This window comes from Triplophysa dalaica, chromosome 19 (genome assembly GCF_015846415.1).
Source record: "Triplophysa dalaica isolate WHDGS20190420 chromosome 19, ASM1584641v1, whole genome shotgun sequence".
In the NCBI taxonomy this organism is placed as follows: Eukaryota; Metazoa; Chordata; class Actinopteri; order Cypriniformes; family Nemacheilidae; genus Triplophysa; species Triplophysa dalaica.
Genome location: NC_079560.1, coordinates 16,932,246 through 16,954,679, shown reverse-complemented (window position 1 = coordinate 16,954,679; position 22,434 = coordinate 16,932,246). Strand labels below are relative to the sequence as shown.

Here is a 22,434-nt window from a genome sequence, read left to right as displayed (position 1 = left end):
TTTTTTTTCTTTTATACTTAAATTTAAGTATTATTTTAAAATGAATTTAAATTTTTTTAATGAGTAGCACAATTTTACTAGCACATTCACTTCGCTAAAATAAACAATATACTCTGTTTTGGAATTAAACAAAATTCAAGGGGGGTGGTGTGCCAAAATGTGAGTGTATTATAACTTGTTAAAGTCAACCTGGACTTTTATTCTGACGGGATGCCGTAAAGAATGTTTGTTTAAGTTAACCAGACTTTTACTTTGGTGGATCGTGATGAGGAGAAAATGCTGATCTTGCAGTTTAAAAAATTGCTCAGACAAAGAAGGTCCAGGTGTCAAAGATTTTACTTTATTTATATGATCAAAATTATACACAATAATCGCCGCAAATCGTGTATGTGTTTATGTCCTTGTGCAGTGAAACGCTGGCTCTAAAAGCTTCACAAGCACAATGCGTTCAGGTTAAGTACACTCAACCCCACCTCTCTTTCACACACAGTCACGCAAATCAAGCAGAATCCATATTTAAACAGTATCTGAATATTTTGTTAGCGGCTCAGTGCTAATTTCTTGTTAGGAAATAATACATTTGCCAGATTCAACAGCAAATTCTGTTTTGATGCCTGGATTCCTCAATTCCGTCCACATTTTCCGCATTGCAGAAATCATAGTGCTCTATGTATGTCACGTGAGGTATCGAAATAGGAAAGAAATGGCCCGCCCACGGCAAGGCGAAAGAAATGGCCCGCGATCGTTTGAAACTAGGGGTGCGACGAGACGTTTATCTCGCGAGACGAGACACATGAATAGATTCAGGAGAACGAGATAAGATTTTTTTACTTAAAGAAATCCTCATTGATAGAATATAGGGAAAAATTGTACCTGAACACAAAATTCAAAAAATGTAGGCATTATAAAATCAACTTGTATATAACTTCTAATTGACCTAGACATGTTTAATTAGTGTGAATCGCGATATATACATGGTGAGTCACAAATCGCACACTTATGCACTATTCTATGCCATTTCGTAGTATAAATAGTGTGTGTAGTGTGTTCAAATCGAAAATTCTTTAAGAAGTGCACTTTAAGAAACAATATTGTTCACTTTTTCAACCGAAAGCATGCAGTGTGGAACTTTGAACACTTTACTCAATAGTCGCAGTTTCGCTTACGTAGCAGAAGAGAGGCGGGGCTATCAGATGCTGCGCGAGCAAAACGCTCATGCAGAGGGATGACGCTTCAATCTGATGATGACTAAAGTATTGCTGGGCAAAACAGATAAAAACAACATTAAATGTACAATGTACAAATAGATTTTTTATTTAGACGCATTTTGCTGTTCGATTGACGTCCTATGCGCTCTTCAGGGAAAATAATATACTTTCGGTTAGTATAAAAACTTTTAGTATTCCATACGGGACTACTCTTCTAAAATTCATAGACTAGAAGGTTGATTGCACAGTGCATCGTGAAAAGTATGTCATTTGGGACACGGCTATATAGTCACAGCCCTAGTTTTGCATGAAATCAATGGACAACACTTTACATTTTAGACCCCTGTGTCTGTCAGCAATAAAATGAACGCTAAAGCACGCCCTGCATTAACATGCATTGATACCAGCGGAGGAGAACGTGAGGGACGATGGGATGATTAAAATGTTTTCTAGCTGTCATCTGTTGACGCTTCACCTGAGTTGTCCTGTAATGTGTTCCATTACCTTAACACAAACATGACTGGGCTGTTTTTGTGTGTGTGAATGAGGGGCAAAAGGGAAACAATGCAGAGTTTATCATGCTTTTGTGGCGTTATGTTGCACCATTGTCAAAGTTGTCTAGTGTTTGCTTTTGTTTCATGCATTGTGGCGGCTGAATCAGCGCCTTCGCTGTTGTTTATCACGCAGGCATTTGGCGGGGTCACGTAAGGAAATGGAAACTTGTGTGAAGCCAGGTGGACAGGAAAAAAAAAACTGTTGAGCGGAAGGCTCTTGAAACCGAGACTCTGCTCATACTCAGGCATCTGGAAACAGCTGTTCCCATTGGTTGTGAGTTTCAACAATTGCTGGCTTCTCATTGGAGGATGCTGTTGCTAGGCTGATTTCGCTCGTTTGCCTAAAGGATCGTCTCTGCATCAGAAGAGGTTAAAAGCTGAAGCTTTGGTTTTTCATCACTTGAAGACAATATTGATGATTCTGCTTGATATGTTCATTTGAAGACTAGGCTGAATCAAAGGAATACAATAAAATTATAGGAATTAATTAGCTGCAGAAAATATTTTATTTGGGTTAGCATGACCAGATGTCGTGGGCAAACGACCCTTTTCATCTCGCTTTGCATTATGTATGACAGTTTCTGTTCTTTTAATCTAGTGGACTTTTAATAGATTGGATAGTAACTAGGGATGTGTGCTAGACTAATTTGACAGTCGTGTAAGACTGGCCCAGAAGGCGTCCAATAACTTTGTGTAGGGCATATGTTATACATTTTAAAGATTAAAGAATGTAGGCTATTAATCAAACTCTTCATATACAATATTTAATGTAGCTAAAACAGGCATGCGTGTTTCCTTACGTTATGATCATTAATATTTCTGCATTTGCTGATGCGCCAACCCTGACTGAATCGTTTTAGCAGCTGCAAGAAGTGAAGCAATGAAGTTTGCTTAAGCTGGTCTGTGTCTGGGCTTAAAATATGTAGCCTATCCAAAATCCATTTTATTTTTCCCTTTAAGTTAGTTTTTTGGACTCTTAAAGTTCTACAAAATTTAAGTAATCAATTTTTTATTAAAAGTCTCACTATTACACTGAAATCATGAAACTTGAACATTTAATAACAATTATTTAAAAGCTTAAAAACAAAAGTTTCATTATTTGTTTATTTAAATGATGTTGAATGAAAACACATTACTTTTTTAAATTATGACGCAATTTAAGTTGCCTACAAGTTATAATTAGGGTAGGCCTAAAGCCTTTCAACAAACACGATAGCCTACATTATATCATGTTTTTATTATTTGTAAAGCAAAGTAACATGTTTTTAAACAAAAAGCAATAGTAAAAAAGTACAAAACAAGCTACAGAACTCATTTGATCTCGCGCAGAGGGAATGCAATAGCAGCCAATAAAACATACTGCCCATATTATCTCATTAGTAGAACATAGGGTAAATACTTGAGTACGCATGTGATTACGATGTTAATATTATTTAACATGTTCTTGTTGAGGAAATGCAACCAATATGCTTGGATGAAAGTGCGCTCAATGTTTGTGAATCGTAACCCCGTCTGAGGAATCTGCGCAAACTCTGAAAGGGCAAACATGTAAAAGTGCTAAGCGATCATATTTATTCATGCGCTTTTTTGTTATAAACATCATTATCAATCATTATCACAAATATTTCCAATATCTGTTAATCTAGAAGCTGAGACATTCTCATCTCAGTTTTATTGAGTGCTCAAGATGCATTCACATCATTTGATCGCAGCATGAGCTGTAAATGCGATGACATAATTTCCGTAAAACCTTCCCCGTTTTCCTCCTTCAAAACACCCAAACAACTATTCTTTGGTGGTCATTTCTGAGCGTGCTGCAATTGGCACAAAGGAAACGCAGATCTTACCAAAAATGAAAACAATTTGTTCCTGATACACTTTTAAAGACATAATAATAACATTTTTAAACATATTGTTTTAGTGTGTACTTTAAAAGGTTTTTAAACGAAACATTAAAATTAAAGTAATTCAAAGTATAGTATTTTGTGTAATGTTTTCGTGTAATAGACCGTTTACTGTTTAAACGACTAGTCGATAAGTCTCACACATCCCTAATAGTAACCGACAGAATAGGGCTGAGTGATACAGCTGAAAAATCATCTCAACAAAACATTTCTTCATATCATCTGATATTGATAATTATTGAATGAATTTAATAGCCTTTATTAAGACCAGTAGAAAATGTGGTTTGAATTTTAACAGTTTTATTCACATTTTCCCCCTTTTAACAGTATTACTGTAAAGTGTTTTGGTAATAAATAGATCCTGCGCTGCAGGATGTCGTATCTCGTCTTTGCATTGACTTAACATGTAAATCAATCTTGCTTAACGCTTCATTCGTGTTCGGTGGTAACAAAACATTAAAGGGACCACATTCTTAAATCTGCTGCTATGTCTCCTGTCAGTAATGTTAATCAAAGAACAAAAGAAAAGAGGAATTCAATGTGTGTTGTAGATTTAATAAAAAATTTAGCATTACAGTGCTAGTTCACCAAACAGTGAAAATTCTGACATCATTTACTCACCTTCAGGTTGTTTCAAACCCTCTATGCATTTCTTTGTTCTGATGAACACAGAGAAAGATATTTGAAAGAACAATAGCACTTTTCATTTCGGAGAAATCATTGATAACCAAAGCAGTATTTTTTTTTGTACTGTTAAACACAAAATGAGATACTTTGAAGAATTTAGGGAAAAACAGGTCAGGGACACCTTTGACAACCATTTCATTAAATGTTCCTACTATGGTAGCGGATGATGCAGCAGAACTGAAAATGACTAACATTCTTCCAAAAATCTCTGTGTTCATCATACACGTATGAAATGACATGAGAGTAAATGATAAAAGAATTTTAATTTTATTGGGCGAAATATCACTATAAAGACTGTAAAGTGTTAATGAACTTGATTCAATTTCTGTATATTTCCTACATGTAAGACATGAAAGTTCTCAATTATGCTGTACTTCAATTTTGAACGACTATAATTAAGGTTATAATAATGAATAAATAATCAATTTAATGGAAACAGTTGCAGTACTCCATATCAGAATGTTGCCTTTTATTCATAAAATGATGTTGTTAAAGAATGTAAAAGTATATTTAAAAAAAAGTTACATTATGATATAATTGATTAATTGTGATTAATCACAGACAAAATGTGTGATAATTTTTTTGAATCGATTTACAGCACTATCTTTTATATGATGCATTTCTTTTGCATGAATATGCCTCAAGTTTAACAGACAAAGTCACAACAAGTCTGTGATATTGTGATATAGTGATTGAAGTACATAAACTCACCTTTACTCCAAGCAACATTGTTTCTATGGGCAAATGTTTCCATTTTGGTGAGACAGCCGTTCTATGTGTGTTGGATGGATGCCTGAAATTTGCAGTCCGCAATTTATCAGCCAGCTATCTAGAAGCAAACTGTTATAACAACAGAGTCATTGTCTTTATATTCTCCTCTCGATGGTTAAGAGGGGGTGCTTGTTCAAATATTTGATATGGCTCTTCAAACAGTCTGCTCAGCCTTTGGCTCATAGCGTAATGAAATGGCTCAGCACCATGTTTGATTTAAGAGATTGTAGTTCTACTCTTATTGGGTGTCTGTGTGTTGGTAAGCTGTAGAATATTGTAAGGCTTGGATTTTGAAACATTGAGGTGGGACTGTCCATGCAAATAAAGTCTAATGGATGTTGGCTGTATAGAAAGCACTTGCTTGACTTAGCGCTGTGGTGCATTCCACATTATTCCCAGTGTTTTATTGGCCTGCCGTGTACACCCTGCTGGAGGAATTGTCAAGCTTTAATCAGCTTAATTGCTTCTCAGAGGAGAGGAGATAATAATTAACAACACAAGTGGCAATACACTCAGGGTTTGTTTACAAAGGACGCTTTCTTGTCTTAAAAACAAGATGGAGGAAAATAGTTCAAACTTATTAAAGGAGCTGTTCACACAAAAATGAAAATTCTCAGTTTACTCACCAGGTGGATGCTTCAATAATGAGACGATTTTATTTGATTGTTTACCTGGCACCGTTAGAAAAAGCAGTCAGCACTGGTGACATCATGCACACTTGAGTCTCATTTGAAGACCTCAGGTCTCCTCAGTACTGACAAAATGGTTGCCAAGGGAAACCCACCTCCTCATCCTCTGATAGTCAGCCTTTCTTAAGAGAGATGGACTTTCCCCTCGAAATTTTCTCTTTCTGAGATGTTATATCACCTTCTCTCTCATGTCTTGCAGCTTGTACACGCATGTGGGTGTGTTTATGCTCTACCATATTGAGTCTTCTGAATCATTTGCCGTTACCGCTCGCATCTCTTTTGCATCTGTGGAATGTTAGGATGTGCGAAAGCTTACATCTTTCAAAGCAATTACACCAGAGGTTCTCAACAGGGTTTTTCCTGGGTTGAAAAATGCGGTCGCCAGGGGCGCAACTGCACCTTTTGGGGAAGATGTGAGTTTTAAACAGCACAGGGTAACGTGTCTGACTTTTAATGAATGTGTGATAGTGGAAACATTAACAGCATTAACAACCTTCTCAGACTCACCCGAATGTAGCCTAATTATAAATTCACAAACAAAGATTTATTTTATAACCGAAAAACATATGTGGAGGATTTTAACGTTAATATATGTTATATTATGATATGAACTACCTCTAAATTCACATGTTTTTAATTTTTTTGTTCTTTTCTGCACCTCGACATTTCTTTGCTCAATCCATTTGGTCATTTCACTGTCACAGAATGGTTGACATAACAATAGTTAAAAAAATTGTTATATAATTACTTAATATATATATAAAACTTATAATTGGTGATATTTTTAACGTTTTATTAAAAAAACTTGTGCGGCTCCACTATGCACTGGATTGCCCATTTTTTGCTGTCAAATTTCGTGCTGTCAGTCTCTCGGCAAAATGATGTCGGGTGTCTTCAACAAAAACACTGCGTGTATTCTGCGAGGGGCAACCTTTTTATCTCTGTCGTGAAGCCAACACTAAAGTGACTTTAATTGCAATTTATCAACTTGCCGCTAGAGACTGGCTCCAAAAGAGAGCAGAATCTTATTAAGCTCCATGTTAATGACAAATCTAAGCACATTTTATAATGGTTAAATGATCGCGGATGATCTTTTGGCACCAGTATCGAAAAAAGCCCAAAAGATACCCAACCCTAGGTTTGTTCGTGTTCACCAAATGAAAGTCATTTTTGGGTAAACAAACCCATTTAAAGACCTGTTATGTTGTAAATAGTCATTAAGAGGCATTTTAAAATACTCATCTTTCAGACGTTTTGTTCTTTTTGTTTGATCATTGCAGCAAAAGGTAGATAAATCGGCCATTCTCTAAATGGCCAAAAATGTATAGTGTGTTTCAAGGGATGTTAAATAACCCTTCATGACTTGCATTACAAACGTACTTTATTTTTCATACTGTGCACTTTGTGTCTGAGAACAGAAGCAAATCTTTTTCACATTCCAAAGTTTGGCTCATAAAGGTATTTATTAGTGTAGAGCTGTATTGGTCAGTATGAGACCATCGCAGACGGGTTTTGATTTAAACCAGTATAAATTCCACAAGCAATGGTTTTTGAGACAGACATTAATAATAATAATGTTACCTAGCAATAATAATGTATATAAGTGCATTACTACCGATGACTGCTATTGAGTTTGACATTGACAGGTTCAGTCTTTTTTCCACAATTGGACCGATCCTTTCCAGGTTTTTCATTTCCATTTTGTCATTCCCTTTCCCTTTCACTGATTGTTATAGATCTCTGAAGCAGCTGTGTATGAAATAGACCCTCTGCTTCGTCAAACTCCTTCCAGTAATGAACTGAGCTGTGATGATGATGTGTAGTAGTCACTGATTCACCATTCAGCTGGAGCTTTATATAAGCGCTGTGCTGTCATAGTCGCCATTTATTCATTCATTCCGCCATGTGAATCTCTATACTCGGATGAATGAAATTGCTTCAATAGAACACACCACAAAGTCTCACACTTCCTGTAATGCATGTTGCCCGATTAACAGAGGATCTGCACCCCGTCAAATCTTCTTTAGGTATCAAGCCATCCTAACTGACCTCAGATAGTGAAAGTCAATTATATCAAAGACTCATTGGCTGGGTGATGTAAGGTGCTGCCGGAGAGGGCTGTGCCTCTGATTTTTCTCGTCTTAACAGAACAGACCAGTCATCTTTTCTGATTTTCAGACTTTTCTTCGTAATGGAGAGGAACCTCTGTAGATCAGATGTCTATAGCATCTCTTGAGATGTTCTGTGTAAAGGTTCTGAAGGTTTATTTTCAGTTATTGGGGAAAGCCCTCACTGCATCTCACCCTCTCCTGGCAGCTTTATTATTTGTTAAATAGAGAGTTTGTGGAATGTGTGCATACATGGTTACAAGTAAGACATTTAACTTTTTTTTAATAATCCATTCATTTAGGGAAATGGGCAAGTGTCTTAGCTTTCATCAGAATATTTGGATGATATTGATAGTGTAAAAACATCAAATCTAAAGCACATGTGATTACTCACATGAAGCATTACTCAACATTACTTACACCTTACACCTTACAGTCACCAACACTACATTCAATTAAGGTAAAATAGTTTAAACAAAATTTTTATTTAAATGGAACCGGAATCTGAACTTGGAATTATTAGGCAAAACTGGAACCGGAATCGGAACCAGAAAATTTCTTACGATACCCAACCCTTAAGGTCTTTGCACATACAGTCCGAAATTTTCATATCCGTTTTTTCGTATTTGGCTCTCGTTTGTATGTTGTCTCTGAATTGTTAAAAAAGGCCACTTAAAATGCTTGCTACGTATGCGAAAAAATGCCGAAAATTGAACCCGGTCCAAATTTTTGTATGACAGATGAAAATATCGGAGGCACATTGACACAACGTGAGGTCGTATTTATTTATTAACGTGCAGAAATTTTGTTCAAAAATTTCGGACTCAATATGCAATGGGCTTTATTATAATGTATTTTTAAATAGTTCAGAGATTAATTTTATTAATACCCCAGTTACAGTGGTGTTTACATACTCCTTACAGTATATTTTAAGATAACAAATTACTTTTCATTTCGGCATCTCGCAAGTTGTACGTACGCGTGACTGCCGAAGGCTTTGAATTATCTAAATGAATTGACTTTTTAATTTTGCTGCTATTTGGCCTAATGGCTTTATTACTTCCAACAGTTTCCATATTTGTGGGGAAAAGACATCACCTCTTTTGTATTTTACTTTTGTATACCATCTGTGTCTGCTTTGATGCAATTTGAGGTGTGTCTGTTCAGAATTAAAAACCGACGTGTGTATAAAACTATAATTAAGTGCAAAACTAAGTCTGTGTCTCAATCAGCTCCCTTGTTCAGTAGTCAGGGCACTGACTAAGGCGTCAGCCATTTTAAGGGCAGTCTCATTCGCAAAATCCTTTCTGCACTGAAACGTTCGTGCCCTAAAAATTCCCACAATGCACCGCAAAAACCAGGGAGCATCGATGCTCCCTATCTTCCCTTACCAGAAATCATGTGACAAGTTTTGAAGAAGTTTAATCGAAATTGGGAGCATACTCAGTAAACTTCATGAAACGCGATAAAATAAGTGTTTGTCTTTTCAAAAGTTCTATGTTATGTAGGGCATAAATAAATGTTGCTAGACAGGCAGGCAACACAACAGTTAAATTTAATAATCAACCAAATTTTTGCACTTGTATGTGACACATTAATGCTAATGTTTCTCATAATGTTCAAAATAAAGTCAGGGAAGTATCGGTTTTGCCGTAGTTGATTATTACCAGCTGTGAAGTATCACCACGCGCTTAAGCTGTCACGCACAGGAAAATAAGTGAACGGTGTCCCAATGAGAAGGCAGCCAGGGTGCCCCTACCAGTGCCCGGACCCGTGTAAACGATATACTGATATATGATCTCGGGAGCAAGGGAGCTTATCGAGACACAGGCTATGCTAAAGGAATAGTTCTAGCTGAAGTCGCTTTAGTCAAATAAATACTATCAGATGCTAATGTTGTATATCTGACTTTTGTGTTTTAAAAAGTGTGTTAATGTTAATTATAATGATAATACCGTGATGTGAATTTGTCCTAAAACGTGTTTTCATGTTTCCTTCGCAGTGCCCTTAAAGACAGCCGCTTTCCCCCCATGACGAGGGACGAGCTGCCGCGCCTCTTCTGCTCAGTGTCTCTGCTCACCAACTTCGAGGATGTTGGTGATTATCTAGACTGGGAGGTAAGAGGGCAAACGTTCCTGCTGTCAATTATTAAAACACAGGTGCTCTATGTTTCCATCAATTATTCACATAATTGATGGAACACATAAATAGTCACGGTATATTTGCTTAGGGCTGTCAAATCAGTTAATTGTGATTAATCGATTCCAAAATAAATGTTTGTTTTATATGAAAAGTGTGTGTGGCGTGTTTAGTTGTGTATATATGTTGTAGTGAGCAGCACCAAACAAATCATGCCAGGGCTTAAGTTTTATGGCAAGGCCCACTCTTAAGTGCATGGATAGAGAAAGATTTGCTACATTGGGACTGGATATTGGTGGGCTGGCATAAATATATACTCAAAGTGTCATCAGATAAGGCTGCTAGGACAACTGCCAGACACCCCTTACAGGGCAGGATGGAAGACCTCAGTACCACACTGGGAAGAGGAGGACATTACCATTGTTCCAAAGGATTTTGCCTCATCACCAAACCCCTTCTCCTCTCAACCTAAGATTCAGGCCAGAACCTGAAGCCATAAACCTCCCCGGGACCTCCAGATGTGGCATGTAGTAAACTAGCAATGCGGTAGCATTGGCCAAAACAAAGAACAACTCTTTGCATTCGTTAATACACAACATGGACAATCTATCACATATTGACTCCGTATTTGTTAGAGTCATATGCACTTTCAACTACAGCTATGTGTTGTTTAACTGTTCACACCACCGGTCAGTTATTAACAACTGAATGACAGCATTGGTAGTTAAAAATGTTGATGTCATGTTTGTACTCCATACATTCAGGTCAATGCCAAAGGTATTTCGAAAGTGGTTTGGGAAGTGAATTATGCATTGGTAACAAAATCACATTTCAATGTCATACCTTATCTTATGCAAATTAGTTCCATACAGAGGAGGAATGGTGAGTGAGAGCCCCCTCTTACATCAACAGCAAGTCACAGCGCTGAAATGGTGCACCAAATGCAATCTCCTCCTTATCTGAAAAGGGATAAAAGTACAGTTTCAGTAGAAACTCTTTGTTCGGAGTCTCCCGTAGAATCTGAAACGGATCACCAAAGTTTTGAGTCTTGCCCTGAGACTGTAACAGTAATTTCTGAGTCTCCCCTTGAGACTGTAACGGTTACGCCCAAGTTCTGATTATCCGGCCTTTGAGCCTGGAACGGAAACCGACAAGACAGTCCAGTGGAAGACTTAACCACCACCGGACTTCTCCCAACCACAGGGGAACGTAAATATCACTTCCCAAAACTCTTTCCAGAGACCTTGGCATTAGTGTTTTTTATCAGTTTATATGCATCTTTGTTGCCTTTGATATAGCATACTCTGTTATTAGATGTGTAATAAATATTTCTTTAATTATTTGTTTCTCTCAAGACATAAGGTTTCCACCTTATTACAGAGAACATTCTGCCTTCATCAACCATTTATATGTTCTATTCTTTGCACTTTACTTTCCAACCTTACCGTCTTTACGGATTTTTGTACCGTTTAGTAGTTGTTAGTTTTCTTGTATGTATTTTGTTAATAAACTATATTTTATTACATCTGTGTGTTTCTTGTGTTGATAATACAGCAAAGGCTGGTATGCTTACCTTTTTACGTGTAGGCGAGTAACAGCGTGCACAGTGCGCGTGACATAAATTTCATCATCGGAATAGTACACGCTCAACAAAGTTTTTGTTGATACCTTTAGTGCGTAGTACGCGCAGGTCGCACATGCGCATTCCTTTTTTTGCAGTAATTAGTTTAAACACCAGATGGCAACTGTGTCCTGGAGGCGTAGATTCAACATGTCCTAACACACTGCATTTCTCTTACCAGTGGACTGAATTCTCCATCCCTCATTCTTTGCTGATTTAGCGGTCGCACAGCCAATCTTCTCTTTCTCTTTTTTTTTTAACTACTACTTTCGCGTTCTCCTCGATGCGGCTCCGTCATTTCTGGTAACAGTGTTCACCAAATCTACATGCTGAGATCATGGTAGATTTTTTTCTGTTTTAAGGGCGGTCACTTGAATAAAATAAAAATAAAAACAATAAATCCTGTTTGTGATGTCATTTTGTACTTTTTAAACCTGTTTGTTATGTATACATTAATGTTGGGTTTTATGACGGATCTTAAATTAGCAGAAGTTCACCACCTGTATTTTATTAGCGTACACTCAACTCCAAATTGTCTCTTACAAAAATAGTATTTTAAAATTTTTAAATGACCAGATTTAATGCCAAATAAATACATTAACTGTGCAAAATTCTGTGACATTTATCCTTAAACGTTATAACTACACTTTTAACATAAGCCTATAGTTATTGACATAATTTGCATTTACTTGAATTTACATTGATGGCATTACATTTGTCAATACAAACGACAACATAGTGATCCAAACATTTGATAAAAACATTTTACGTCGGTGTCGGTGCTCGCTCGCATATATAGCACTGCAGTATTTAAAGTCTGTAATTGTTTGATCCAAACAGTGCTCTGCTATGATTCCTTGCTAGTCTCCTTTAGCATTCTGTGATTTTTCGTTTGGTAGTTAAATGTCTGCAACAGAGCTGTGTGTGAGGAGAAAAAGTGAAACGCTATCGTTCACTAGCCATTGCTTTCTCGGATCTATTGCAGATTATGTAGTAATGTTTAGCATATTTCTTCTTATGTCGCTGATAATGTATGTGCGTGAAAATCGTATTTTTAAATGTTTAGGGTTCACAGGGAGCCACGCCTCATTGTTAATAGATGAAATCGTACACCTCACTAGGTTCTGGTTTTAAGTCAGAAGTACATCACAAGGCTACGTAGTCCACTTGCCTACGTAGGCAAGTAGTCCATTTCTTCTTCCAGTAGCAACAAACAAAGCAACATGCCCTATATTGTTCTTGTTGTTCTACTGTTTCATTCGTCACCCTCAAACCAATGTACATGCATCAAAACCCGTGTGTATGTATGTGAGTCGAAAGAAGTATACTTTCCAAGGCTGTGCGTTCAGATGTACGGCTATGCTCGTGCACACGTAAAAAAGGGAAGCATACCACGGCCTTAAGAGGCTCTACAGGTTAGCTGAATCTCACAATATCCTTCAGTTAAACCTGATGATTTACAAAATCCAATTTACTTATTGTATGATCTATGTAGATCATTCTTACTGTTAAGGTGAAATTCCTTAGCGGGTGACCCGATTTAGGCTGAAGGAGTGGTCACTTGACACAGAGGTGACATGTGATCAAACTCACAACGCCTCTTGTGTATGACATCCTAAAAATGTGGTGCTCTGTGTGATGCTCACTACAATGTATGTATAAATAAACAAACAAACGTCTATTTATTTGAGAAATATTAGTTAAATATGAAGAGTTGGGTTCCAAAATGAGATAACGGAGTTTAACAAAAATCTTTTTTTTTATTATTATCAAGCATTTATTTTGTTAATTAGCTGTATTTTTTTAGTTATTATGGCTTAAATTTAAAACAAACCAGATGCAGTTTGATTGATATGAAATGGAATGCACAATAAAAAACATGACTTTAGAATTATTTTTATCGCATTTTGGAAATAAACTCTTCATATATTTAGGTATAATGTAAATATTTAAATATATATATATATATATATGTATATATATATATGTATATTTATGTAAATATTTGTTATACATACACATGTGTATGCATTTACATACATATACATGCCACACACACACAAATATTACAACAATTATTTTGGAATCGATCAATCGCAATTAATCAATTTGACAGCACTAGTTTTGCTTCACAAGTTTTGGTTATGTCACTTTAAGTCCCTTTGAAATCAGTACTGACTATTCATTTTTCATATTGCAGTGTTTATAAGAAATTATTTATTCGTGGGGGTCGGTACATTATAATGAATTCATGTGCCCTTAAAATCCTTCCTCAAATCTGAAAATGTACTTCTGCTCCGGAGCGGCTGACCCTCTCTGACGACGTCCAGAAGGAAACGCCTACTTCTCTGGATCGGTCAATGTACATTCGAAAAAAACAATATGCTGTTTCTCTAGGTCTAGGAAATACGTTACAATACTGAAAAAAAGCTAATCATGACGTCCGGTTATTGGGAATTTTTAGGCATCCCACAAGTAGGATGTGCTGGTTGGTTGACATAGTATTTATCCAACCCCTCCTGCACTATGATTGGATGGCTGTAAAAAGTGACTTGTGGTTTTTTCAGGTTTTCAGTTACAGTTTTTCAAATCATGGCGAGTTGGCAACCGGAAAAATGCCGCTGAGCATTAAATGAAATCACAATATATCAATATATTGCGAATTACCAATAAGTTGATGTGGGCAGACAACCACTCGGAACACTCGTACGGAGTAGACTTGATACCAGTAGCTATATATTTTAGTATCGACTTGCTGCTTTTAACAACCTTAGGAAAAGACAGTCATTCACTCCACCTTCAGGACGTCTCTTTGAGTTTGTATTCTGCCTTTGAACGGTTCCTTTGTGGTTCTTTTTAGAGGTGGTATTCCCCTCAGAGTGCTGTGATTCGCACTGCAGCTCAGTCTGAAAACGTCACCTTTGGAAACTAGATGCTTTTAACATCTCCTGACATACCCGTGAGAATCACCTTGCAATTCCGCTGAACATTCAGACAGCTGCAGTCCCGACGTCAGGCACATTTCACATTGCACAGTCTGAGAAAAAGAGAGAGGGAGCAAAGCAGTGCGGCATCAGCCACTTGCTGCGTCCACGCATTCAAATGAACCACAGGCCCGCTAACTGAGCCTGGCATCATGCCACGGAGTCTCTGATGCAGGGCGTTTACGCATACACACACGCATGCTAACACCTTGTGTCCTCAGTGACCCAGCGCTGCACGGACAGAAAAACGCCCAGGGCAAGGAGCAATGGTATGCATGTGTTTGTCTATACGTGTGTGTGAACCTGTTTGTTCTGTTGTTACAGATACACTGTTGTGTGAATTCAGTGTTAACCTTTAACTCGCTTAAATAGCATGATACTTCGACAGGATACGTCTCCCGTCGCATTAATTTCCTACATTCTTTCCTCATCTGTTCACAAAGATGGCCTTTGTTCAGATCCTGGAAATGAGATCAGAAGTCTTCGTCATGTTGATATATTCTGCATTCTTTCGTCCCTTTGTCAAGAGTGACCCAGTTCTGAGTGAGACTGTGTTTACACATCACAAACCTGGAGGCCAAGAATCCACCAGAAACGGACTGAAGCGCTCCCATTGGAGTTCTTTATTAGTGCTGTTTGCTAAGACAAACGTCACTGCTATCTTCTTCCTCCCATAAGTTAGGTGCGAAACTAGTTTGTGCCATGGCAACTTTTATTATGAACAAATATTAATCTGTTAAAGGGACAGTTAACCCGAAATTGAAAATTCTACATTTATTTACCCTCTGATAGATGGTTTCAGCACCAACAACATAAACAACAATAAGTGGCCCAAACTTCCGCTAGACCTCCGTGAAAAATCAACTGTTAAGTAGTTTTAATTTAATACAATGTACAATAAAATATAAATATATATTCATGTTAATGTTAATGTAAATGAAATACAAGTTGTTATATTCTAACCAACCATACACCCGAAGTTGACTTCGGGCAAGGCAGCTTCTAAACAGATTTCAAATAACATGTATGAAAAAATTATAGAATTTTTATTTTTGGATGGACGATCCCTTTCTGAAGTGTGCTGTCACTTTTGTAAGTAAAACTGGTGAAAACATCCCATAAATGTATTGGTTAAATGGAACCACACGTGTCTAGCGATCATTTAGAGAGCGAGGGCTGTTTGGTTAATGACATTCTTTCAAATGTCTTCCTTTCTGTTCAGCAAAACAAACTCACATTTAGGTATTTTGTGACAGAATTTGCATGTATGTGTTACCTATCCCTTTAAGCAAAGAAAAATCAGTTCTGCTTGTGTTTGTGTCCTATACTTCTGCTAGATACAGTAAGCAACGTCCCTTTAAGGACTAGTTTACCCAAAAATGAAAATTCTGTCATTATTTAATCGCCCTCAGACTGTACCAACGCTATATGAATTTTCTTTTTCGTCTAAACACAAAGGAAGATATTTGGAAAAATGTCAGTAACCAAACCCGATCTCATCGCCCATTTACTGCCATAGTATTTATTTTCCCTACTATAGCCGTGTGTCCACCTAGGCGTTCATGCCTGCGGCCGGTGTGTTTTTTCAATTGTTTTCAACGGTAACGTCGCGCTTTAAGTTTTAAGTTTTTTTTTGTCACTAATGCCTTCCATACGTCATGAATTGTGAAAGCTTCTGTGCAGATAGTTGTCTTTTTCCCTCAACAGGCTATTGCATATGATTATAATGTAAGTGCTAGTATCTGTCAAATGAGAAAGAGGACGGTTTTCTCAAAACATCTCTGCCTTTTATCCGTAGGTGGGTGTTCACGGCATTAGGATAGAATTTTTTAATGAAAAAGGATCAAAGCGCACCGCCACCTACCTGCCAGAGGTTGCGAAGGAGCAAGGTGAGAAATATGACATTTTCGAAAAACGACGTCTGTGATGTCATCTCCACTGTCAACAACGAATCGAATTCTCTCTTTTTGGGACTTTTCTCCATAGGATGGGACCACATTCAAACCATAGATTCCTTACTTCGAAAGGGAGGTTACAAAGCTCCTATCACAAATGACTTCAGGAAGACTATAAAGTTGACCAGGTGAGACTGTCAAACTCTTTTGACGTTTTATCTATTGATCATGTTGAATGTCATTTCTCATTATCTCTCGCCATTTCATCTTCATGACTCATGAAAAGTCTCAGCAATAGTCTGTTTTAATCTCTAGAGGCACTTTAAGAAGGATTTCAGAGAACCATCTGCAGAAGCCTCAGTAGGGTCTCTTGCATGCTAATATCTGTTGTGGGTGTGTCTGTGAGCTCTTTGGCTGGTTGTAACTGGGAACTGAATTCAAGATTACATTGTAGACCGACCGGGCACTTATTCTGAGTGCCTAGCAGGAAGGGATTTAGTGGATAAGGGATCAAGAAGAGGGATCAAGGCTTTGTGGTCCTGTTAGCCTTCGTGGTCCACATGCTGTTACTACACCATTCAGAGGACAGAAAGCATCTCTCTCTAGGATAATGAATGTCTGTAAGCATTCTTGTTTTCTTGTCGCAGGCTAGAGATGTATACATGTGGACTCTAGGAGTGACATGTTTACAGGGTGACGTCAAGATCTCAGAGTAGTCTATAAACAATTTTGGCTTAATTGACACGGAAACGAACATGTAACCCGTTGGGATGATATGATCTGACATGATCCAATTTTCAGAATGTAGTTGGAAGTCTGGCAGCTGAATTGTGCACTAAGTGTAGTTTATGAAGACAGCAGGGCGTCCAGCCAACGGTGCATTACAATAATCACATTTTAGGCCTTTCTTCATCAGAAACACTGAGAGCCTACAATGTTTTATTCTGAGGTTTAGTAACTCTATATTCATGAAGCTTTTGGTTCGAATGCTAGAATTGGATCAGAATTCAGAAAATGACTTGAAGACAGAATTTTGAGGTAAACTGTCTCTATTTACTCACCCTCAAGATGTTCCAAATCTGTATAAATATCTTTGTCGTGATGAACACAGTGATAGATATGTGAAAGAACGCTTGTAACCAAACAGTTTTGTGGAAAATAATATGGCAGTAGATGGGATGAGATCTGTTTGATTACTGACATTCTTTCAAATATCTTCCTTTGCTTTTAGCAGGTTCGCTACAATCTGCGGGGGAGTAGATGATGACTTCGGTCGTCAAAATGTTCAACTTGATGTTTTAGGCCAGGTTTCACAGACAAGGCTTAGTTTAAGCCAGGACAACGCCTTAGTTGGATTAGGATATTTGAGTCACTTTTATAAAAAATGCTTTAGAAAGAAACATTACCGATGTAAATCTTTAGACAAATCAATGGAACCGACATATTTTCCGATATGTCAGGTCAAGTTATTTTCAGTTGAGAGAGCTCAAACATTCAAGCCTTGTCTGTGAAACCTGGCCTTAGTTTGTTTTCCATTAAGCTACCGTTCTGACACTTGCTCCTCTTCTCTATCACTTTAGGTACCGTAGTGAAAAGATGACAATGAGCTACGCAGAATACATCGCCCATCGCCAGCATCATCACTACCAGAACGGCATCGGGCACCCTCTCCCACCGTACAACCATTATTCCTGACAGCGAGCCGCATGACCAGTCACTGGACCTCTCCGCGGACCTCTTCCCAGGAGAGCCCGCCCCCTCGTGGTCTAGCTATCTGTACTACTGTACCATTTTATGATGATAGTTTCCGTTGCCATGTCGACAGTCAGATGGCGGCATGGCAGCGGGGTGGCAAATAAGCATTAAGTGATTTTGAAGCGAAAAAATACAATTCATTTGATTTTCTCATTTTTATTTGTTGTATTAATTTAGTTTTTTGCAGCATATATATAAACATATATAACCCCTTGATTTTTTTTTTAAATAAGCAAATAAACAAGTACTAAGTTGTTTTTTCAACAAATTTTCTAATCAGGTTTTTGAGTCTGTGGATGGAAATAAGTCATAATGAGGATGGGCTAGTCTTGATGATAGGATTTTATTCCAATTTTATGTACTCGACGCTTTAGTAACTTGGTTTATTGCTCTTTTTGCTTTTCTCATTTCGCTTTAGTTTGACGTTGTGTTACATATGCGACCACAGGGTTCGAGGGATTCTCTTTCCTCTCTGTGCGATCTCTCTGACAATTTTCCTTCGTGGGGGTGATTTCCGTATTCTCTTTTGTTTTTATCGTGAAGTGTTACGTTGTGGCTTGTAAGGTGGGTCCAGTGCGACTAAGTTAGCCAATAAGGAGCTAGAAAAGTCAGTCACGTGTTTGCTTCTTTTGTATCGTGTGCACAAACTTGTCAGAAGTTCAAAACCACTAGATGAAATTAGCTATCGGGTGCGCCAAAATATTTTCCCATAATGGATAGCAGAATTTAATTAAACTCAAATTAACAGTAAATAAGAAAAATTGTGTAGTGTTGCCATCTTAAAAAAAACCCAACACCTATAAATCCAGTAGTGTTTATTTTAACGTGTGCTTTATTAGATGTTTCTAGTGTTACATGTACAGGTCTTTGTATCAGAGTTAAACCGGACAGTTGCTAACAAACTCCACAGTCTGTTGGGCTAGCGAGGTTTGTGACCACAAAGGTGGTCTCAGTTGTCCCATGTGAGCTATTTCGTATCTTCTTTTATCACACAGAGAGGAAAACCTTCGTAAGAGATTAAGTCAAATGACAGGGACGAGGTAAAAAAAAAGCCATACTCTCTTTTAATGCATGCAGAATGTGCCCGTGAATGGCTGTTTTTAATTCATTTTGCCCCTGGTCTGTTTACCTGGCACTGCAATCTTCATTCTACTCTCAGCCGGACTCTTTGGAAAGCTTCATTTGTTGATTTTCTTTTGAATGATCTGATCCTGTGGAGGAATCAGACCCGTGCTGTGTGTTCGACATTAGCTCAGCACGTCACCTCATCATGCATGAAAAGAACAATGTTTACATCTCCATAGGAACGCCACAAGCTTTAAGGGATATAAATATAAATTCTGTCACTTAAAACCTGTAAATGACTCATCTGTACAACAAAAGAAGATATTGTGATAAATATTGGCACAGTGGTTTTGTGTCCATTCAATGAGGACCAAATTGTTGACAACAGATTTCAAAATATCTTCTTTTGTGTTCTGCAGCAAAGTCACACAGGTTTAAAATGACATGAGGTTGAATAATAATTACATCATTTTTACTATCCCTGTAAGTGGTTGTTATAATCTAGCTGATGGCTAATGCAAATACACCCGCTATGGTGACTCATCTTTTTAAGATCTTATGGTGAAGCTTCTTTAAAACATCTAGTTCATGCCCCACCAGCTGTTTCATTGGAAGAAAATTTCTCATGGCTCACAATATTTCCATCAAACTGGATTGAGATTTCAAGGGGTTGCTTACCTTAAGTACAGCTGTTACAAGAATGTTTTTCCATGCTGTAGACCGAACTGTAGATACAGTGGACTAGCTTCAAAGGAGAGAAATAAGAAAGTCTCTTGACATCCGAGAACTATTTACGTCTTTGTTTTCATATGCAAACTGTTAAGGGCTTTCGGGGTTCCATCCACAGTCATTGTCTAGGTCCCTATAATCGATAAAAAAAACCTGATTTCAGTTGTGTTGCCTTAATACTACACGGACCAGGAAATGTCGCCCCGAGGGTTAAACCGTTAGCTTTGTTTTTCTGCGAGACCGATTCGTTTTGGCAGTGTGACACTGTTGCGGCTTTAAACAACAACTTCAGCCAATGTGTGTGGAGATGTGGGACACCTGTTTCCAAACCACAGTGATGTTTTTATTTTTCGTTTTACTTCAAGCGAAGCCCTCCACTGCCCTGTTCTGACTGTTTTTGATGTGTTTCTCTAAATCCCATCAACCACTAAGTTATGAAAAGCGCAGTTTGTTGCGTCTAGTTTTGGTAATCACCCTTTAACTTACCGCCACTTTACAGCCCCATGGTTTTCATCATCCTACGGTTGACCAATCAGGGCTCATTTGGTGGTCCACTTAAAAAAACTGAACAGCACAAACTGAGTCATTTTGTTCTGCTGCAAAACCAACTAAAATCCTTGCATTTGTGAGAAAAATAATGTATACACATTTTGCAATACATGTGTTGCATGAATAGCGGGTCTCCTGTTAAAACACGGCATGCTTGTTTCACTGCTATATAGATGTATGAGAAAAGACAATATAAAATGGTGCTATCGGACCTCGTGTCGGGGGTGGTCGCAGTGAAGGCGACTGGTCATGCGGACTCATTGTTCATATCAGACTTTATTATTATCCTCGATATATGCAGATCTGTTTTACAGGTGTTTCTTTTTTTCCTACCAGTGTAACAATCTCCTGCAGGTTTGAAAGGACATGTAGTCAGGAGTCTGACCCCCCCAAACTTCCCTCATGGCCTGGGGGATACGGGCATATGCGTATCATCTCATCTCTTGTAGATCTGTACTATATACCCAGAGTTTTTCTCGGCGTCCGTGTACATTGCCATTTTGACCGCATCTGGTTTAACCAACCGGAAATGTTAATTCACGAGGCGAGGGAAGTTGTTGCCTAAGCACGACCAGTCGTTCGGTTTGTTGGACGGACGGACGGACGAACGAACGCGTGTCGCTTATCTAGAAGTGATGTCAGACTCGTTGGCGCGCTTCTGGTCAAGTCGGAATCTTATCAGATTGTGAAGACTACAGTTTGAGTGTTTGAATAGGAATATTTAATGATTCTCATAGTCCACTTTAAAAACGTACTTTGCAGGTTTTTTTAGATTCTCCATATAATTGAGAACGACGTGTCGGCCCTGGAGTAATCACAGATTTGAACACTGTAGAACCGTATTATTCTCAACACCGGAATTCACCAGCCATGGATAGCAAAATTTCAAGTTGGCTATATTGGAAGCGTGTTTGAGTACTGTTTTTGTTGTTGTTGCTTAAGTGTTCCATGTTTCTATAACTCTCAAACCTCTGACGTTTTTACTCAAAATGATTCAAGCTTCGCATCCTCTATCAAACCCATAGTCATTTGGAATGTGTTAGGCCCATGTCACCTTTGTGTGTTCAACCGAACCAAAGATGCCTCCAGCCATGTCCAAATGCTGCTGTACAGACCTGCCTTCCTGTCCTTCCAAAAACCTTTCCTGCAAGAGACATGTTGTTTTTATTTCTGTGTATGTTTTCCTTGGTTTTGTACAATTTCTAATATTGTTTAAGGTTTTTAGCAACCTACGTTCAATGAATTTTCATTGTAGCTGTCTTTGAGACCTCACACGGTATCAATGACCGTAATGCTAGGTTGCACATTTTTTTATTTTGGTTTTCATCGTTATTATATATTTTTGTAAAGGAAGAAAACCCCATAGCGTGCCTCTTAGATTTATGGGTTTCTTAATGTGTTTTTTCCTAAGACCAGCAGTTATACTTTGTACAAAAGATGCGTTAATCCTTATTTTTAAATGCCATTTAAGGAGAAAAAAAAGCCTCTTTTCTTTACTCTGGACCCAGTAGCTGCACTGGCATACAATCGCACTGATAGATAAAGTATGATGATGATGATAAAAATAATAAATGTAAAATCTACAATAAACTTGTATGAAGACCTTTTTGTAAAAAAAAAAAATGTAAAAAAAAACAAGTAAACACATTGACTGTTTTTGTACATCGAGTTGATTCTTAAAAAAAACATTTTGGACCTAGTTTCTAATATTATTTTAGTGGTTTTCTATGTTCTGGAACTTTGAGCAGAGAGTTTGGACTGTGCCCCACGATGAAG

The 22,434-nt window shown here is 37.8% G+C and overlaps 1 protein-coding gene across 1 annotated transcript in view; it reads left to right on the top strand.

Annotated features, from left to right (window-relative positions):
- The window catches only part of ammecr1 (AMMECR nuclear protein 1), a 42,122-nt gene extending 19,919 nt beyond the window's left edge, over positions 1-22,203 (top strand). The window contains exons 3-6 of the mRNA XM_056732062.1: positions 9,924-10,038; positions 16,464-16,554; positions 16,652-16,748; positions 18,141-22,203. Of these exons, the coding sequence (XP_056588040.1) occupies positions 9,924-10,038; positions 16,464-16,554; positions 16,652-16,748; positions 18,141-18,255 (418 nt within the window). The 3' untranslated portion in view covers positions 18,256-22,203. The remainder of the gene's footprint in view (positions 1-9,923; positions 10,039-16,463; positions 16,555-16,651; positions 16,749-18,140) is intronic.
- Positions 22,204-22,434: the final 231 nt, after the last annotated feature.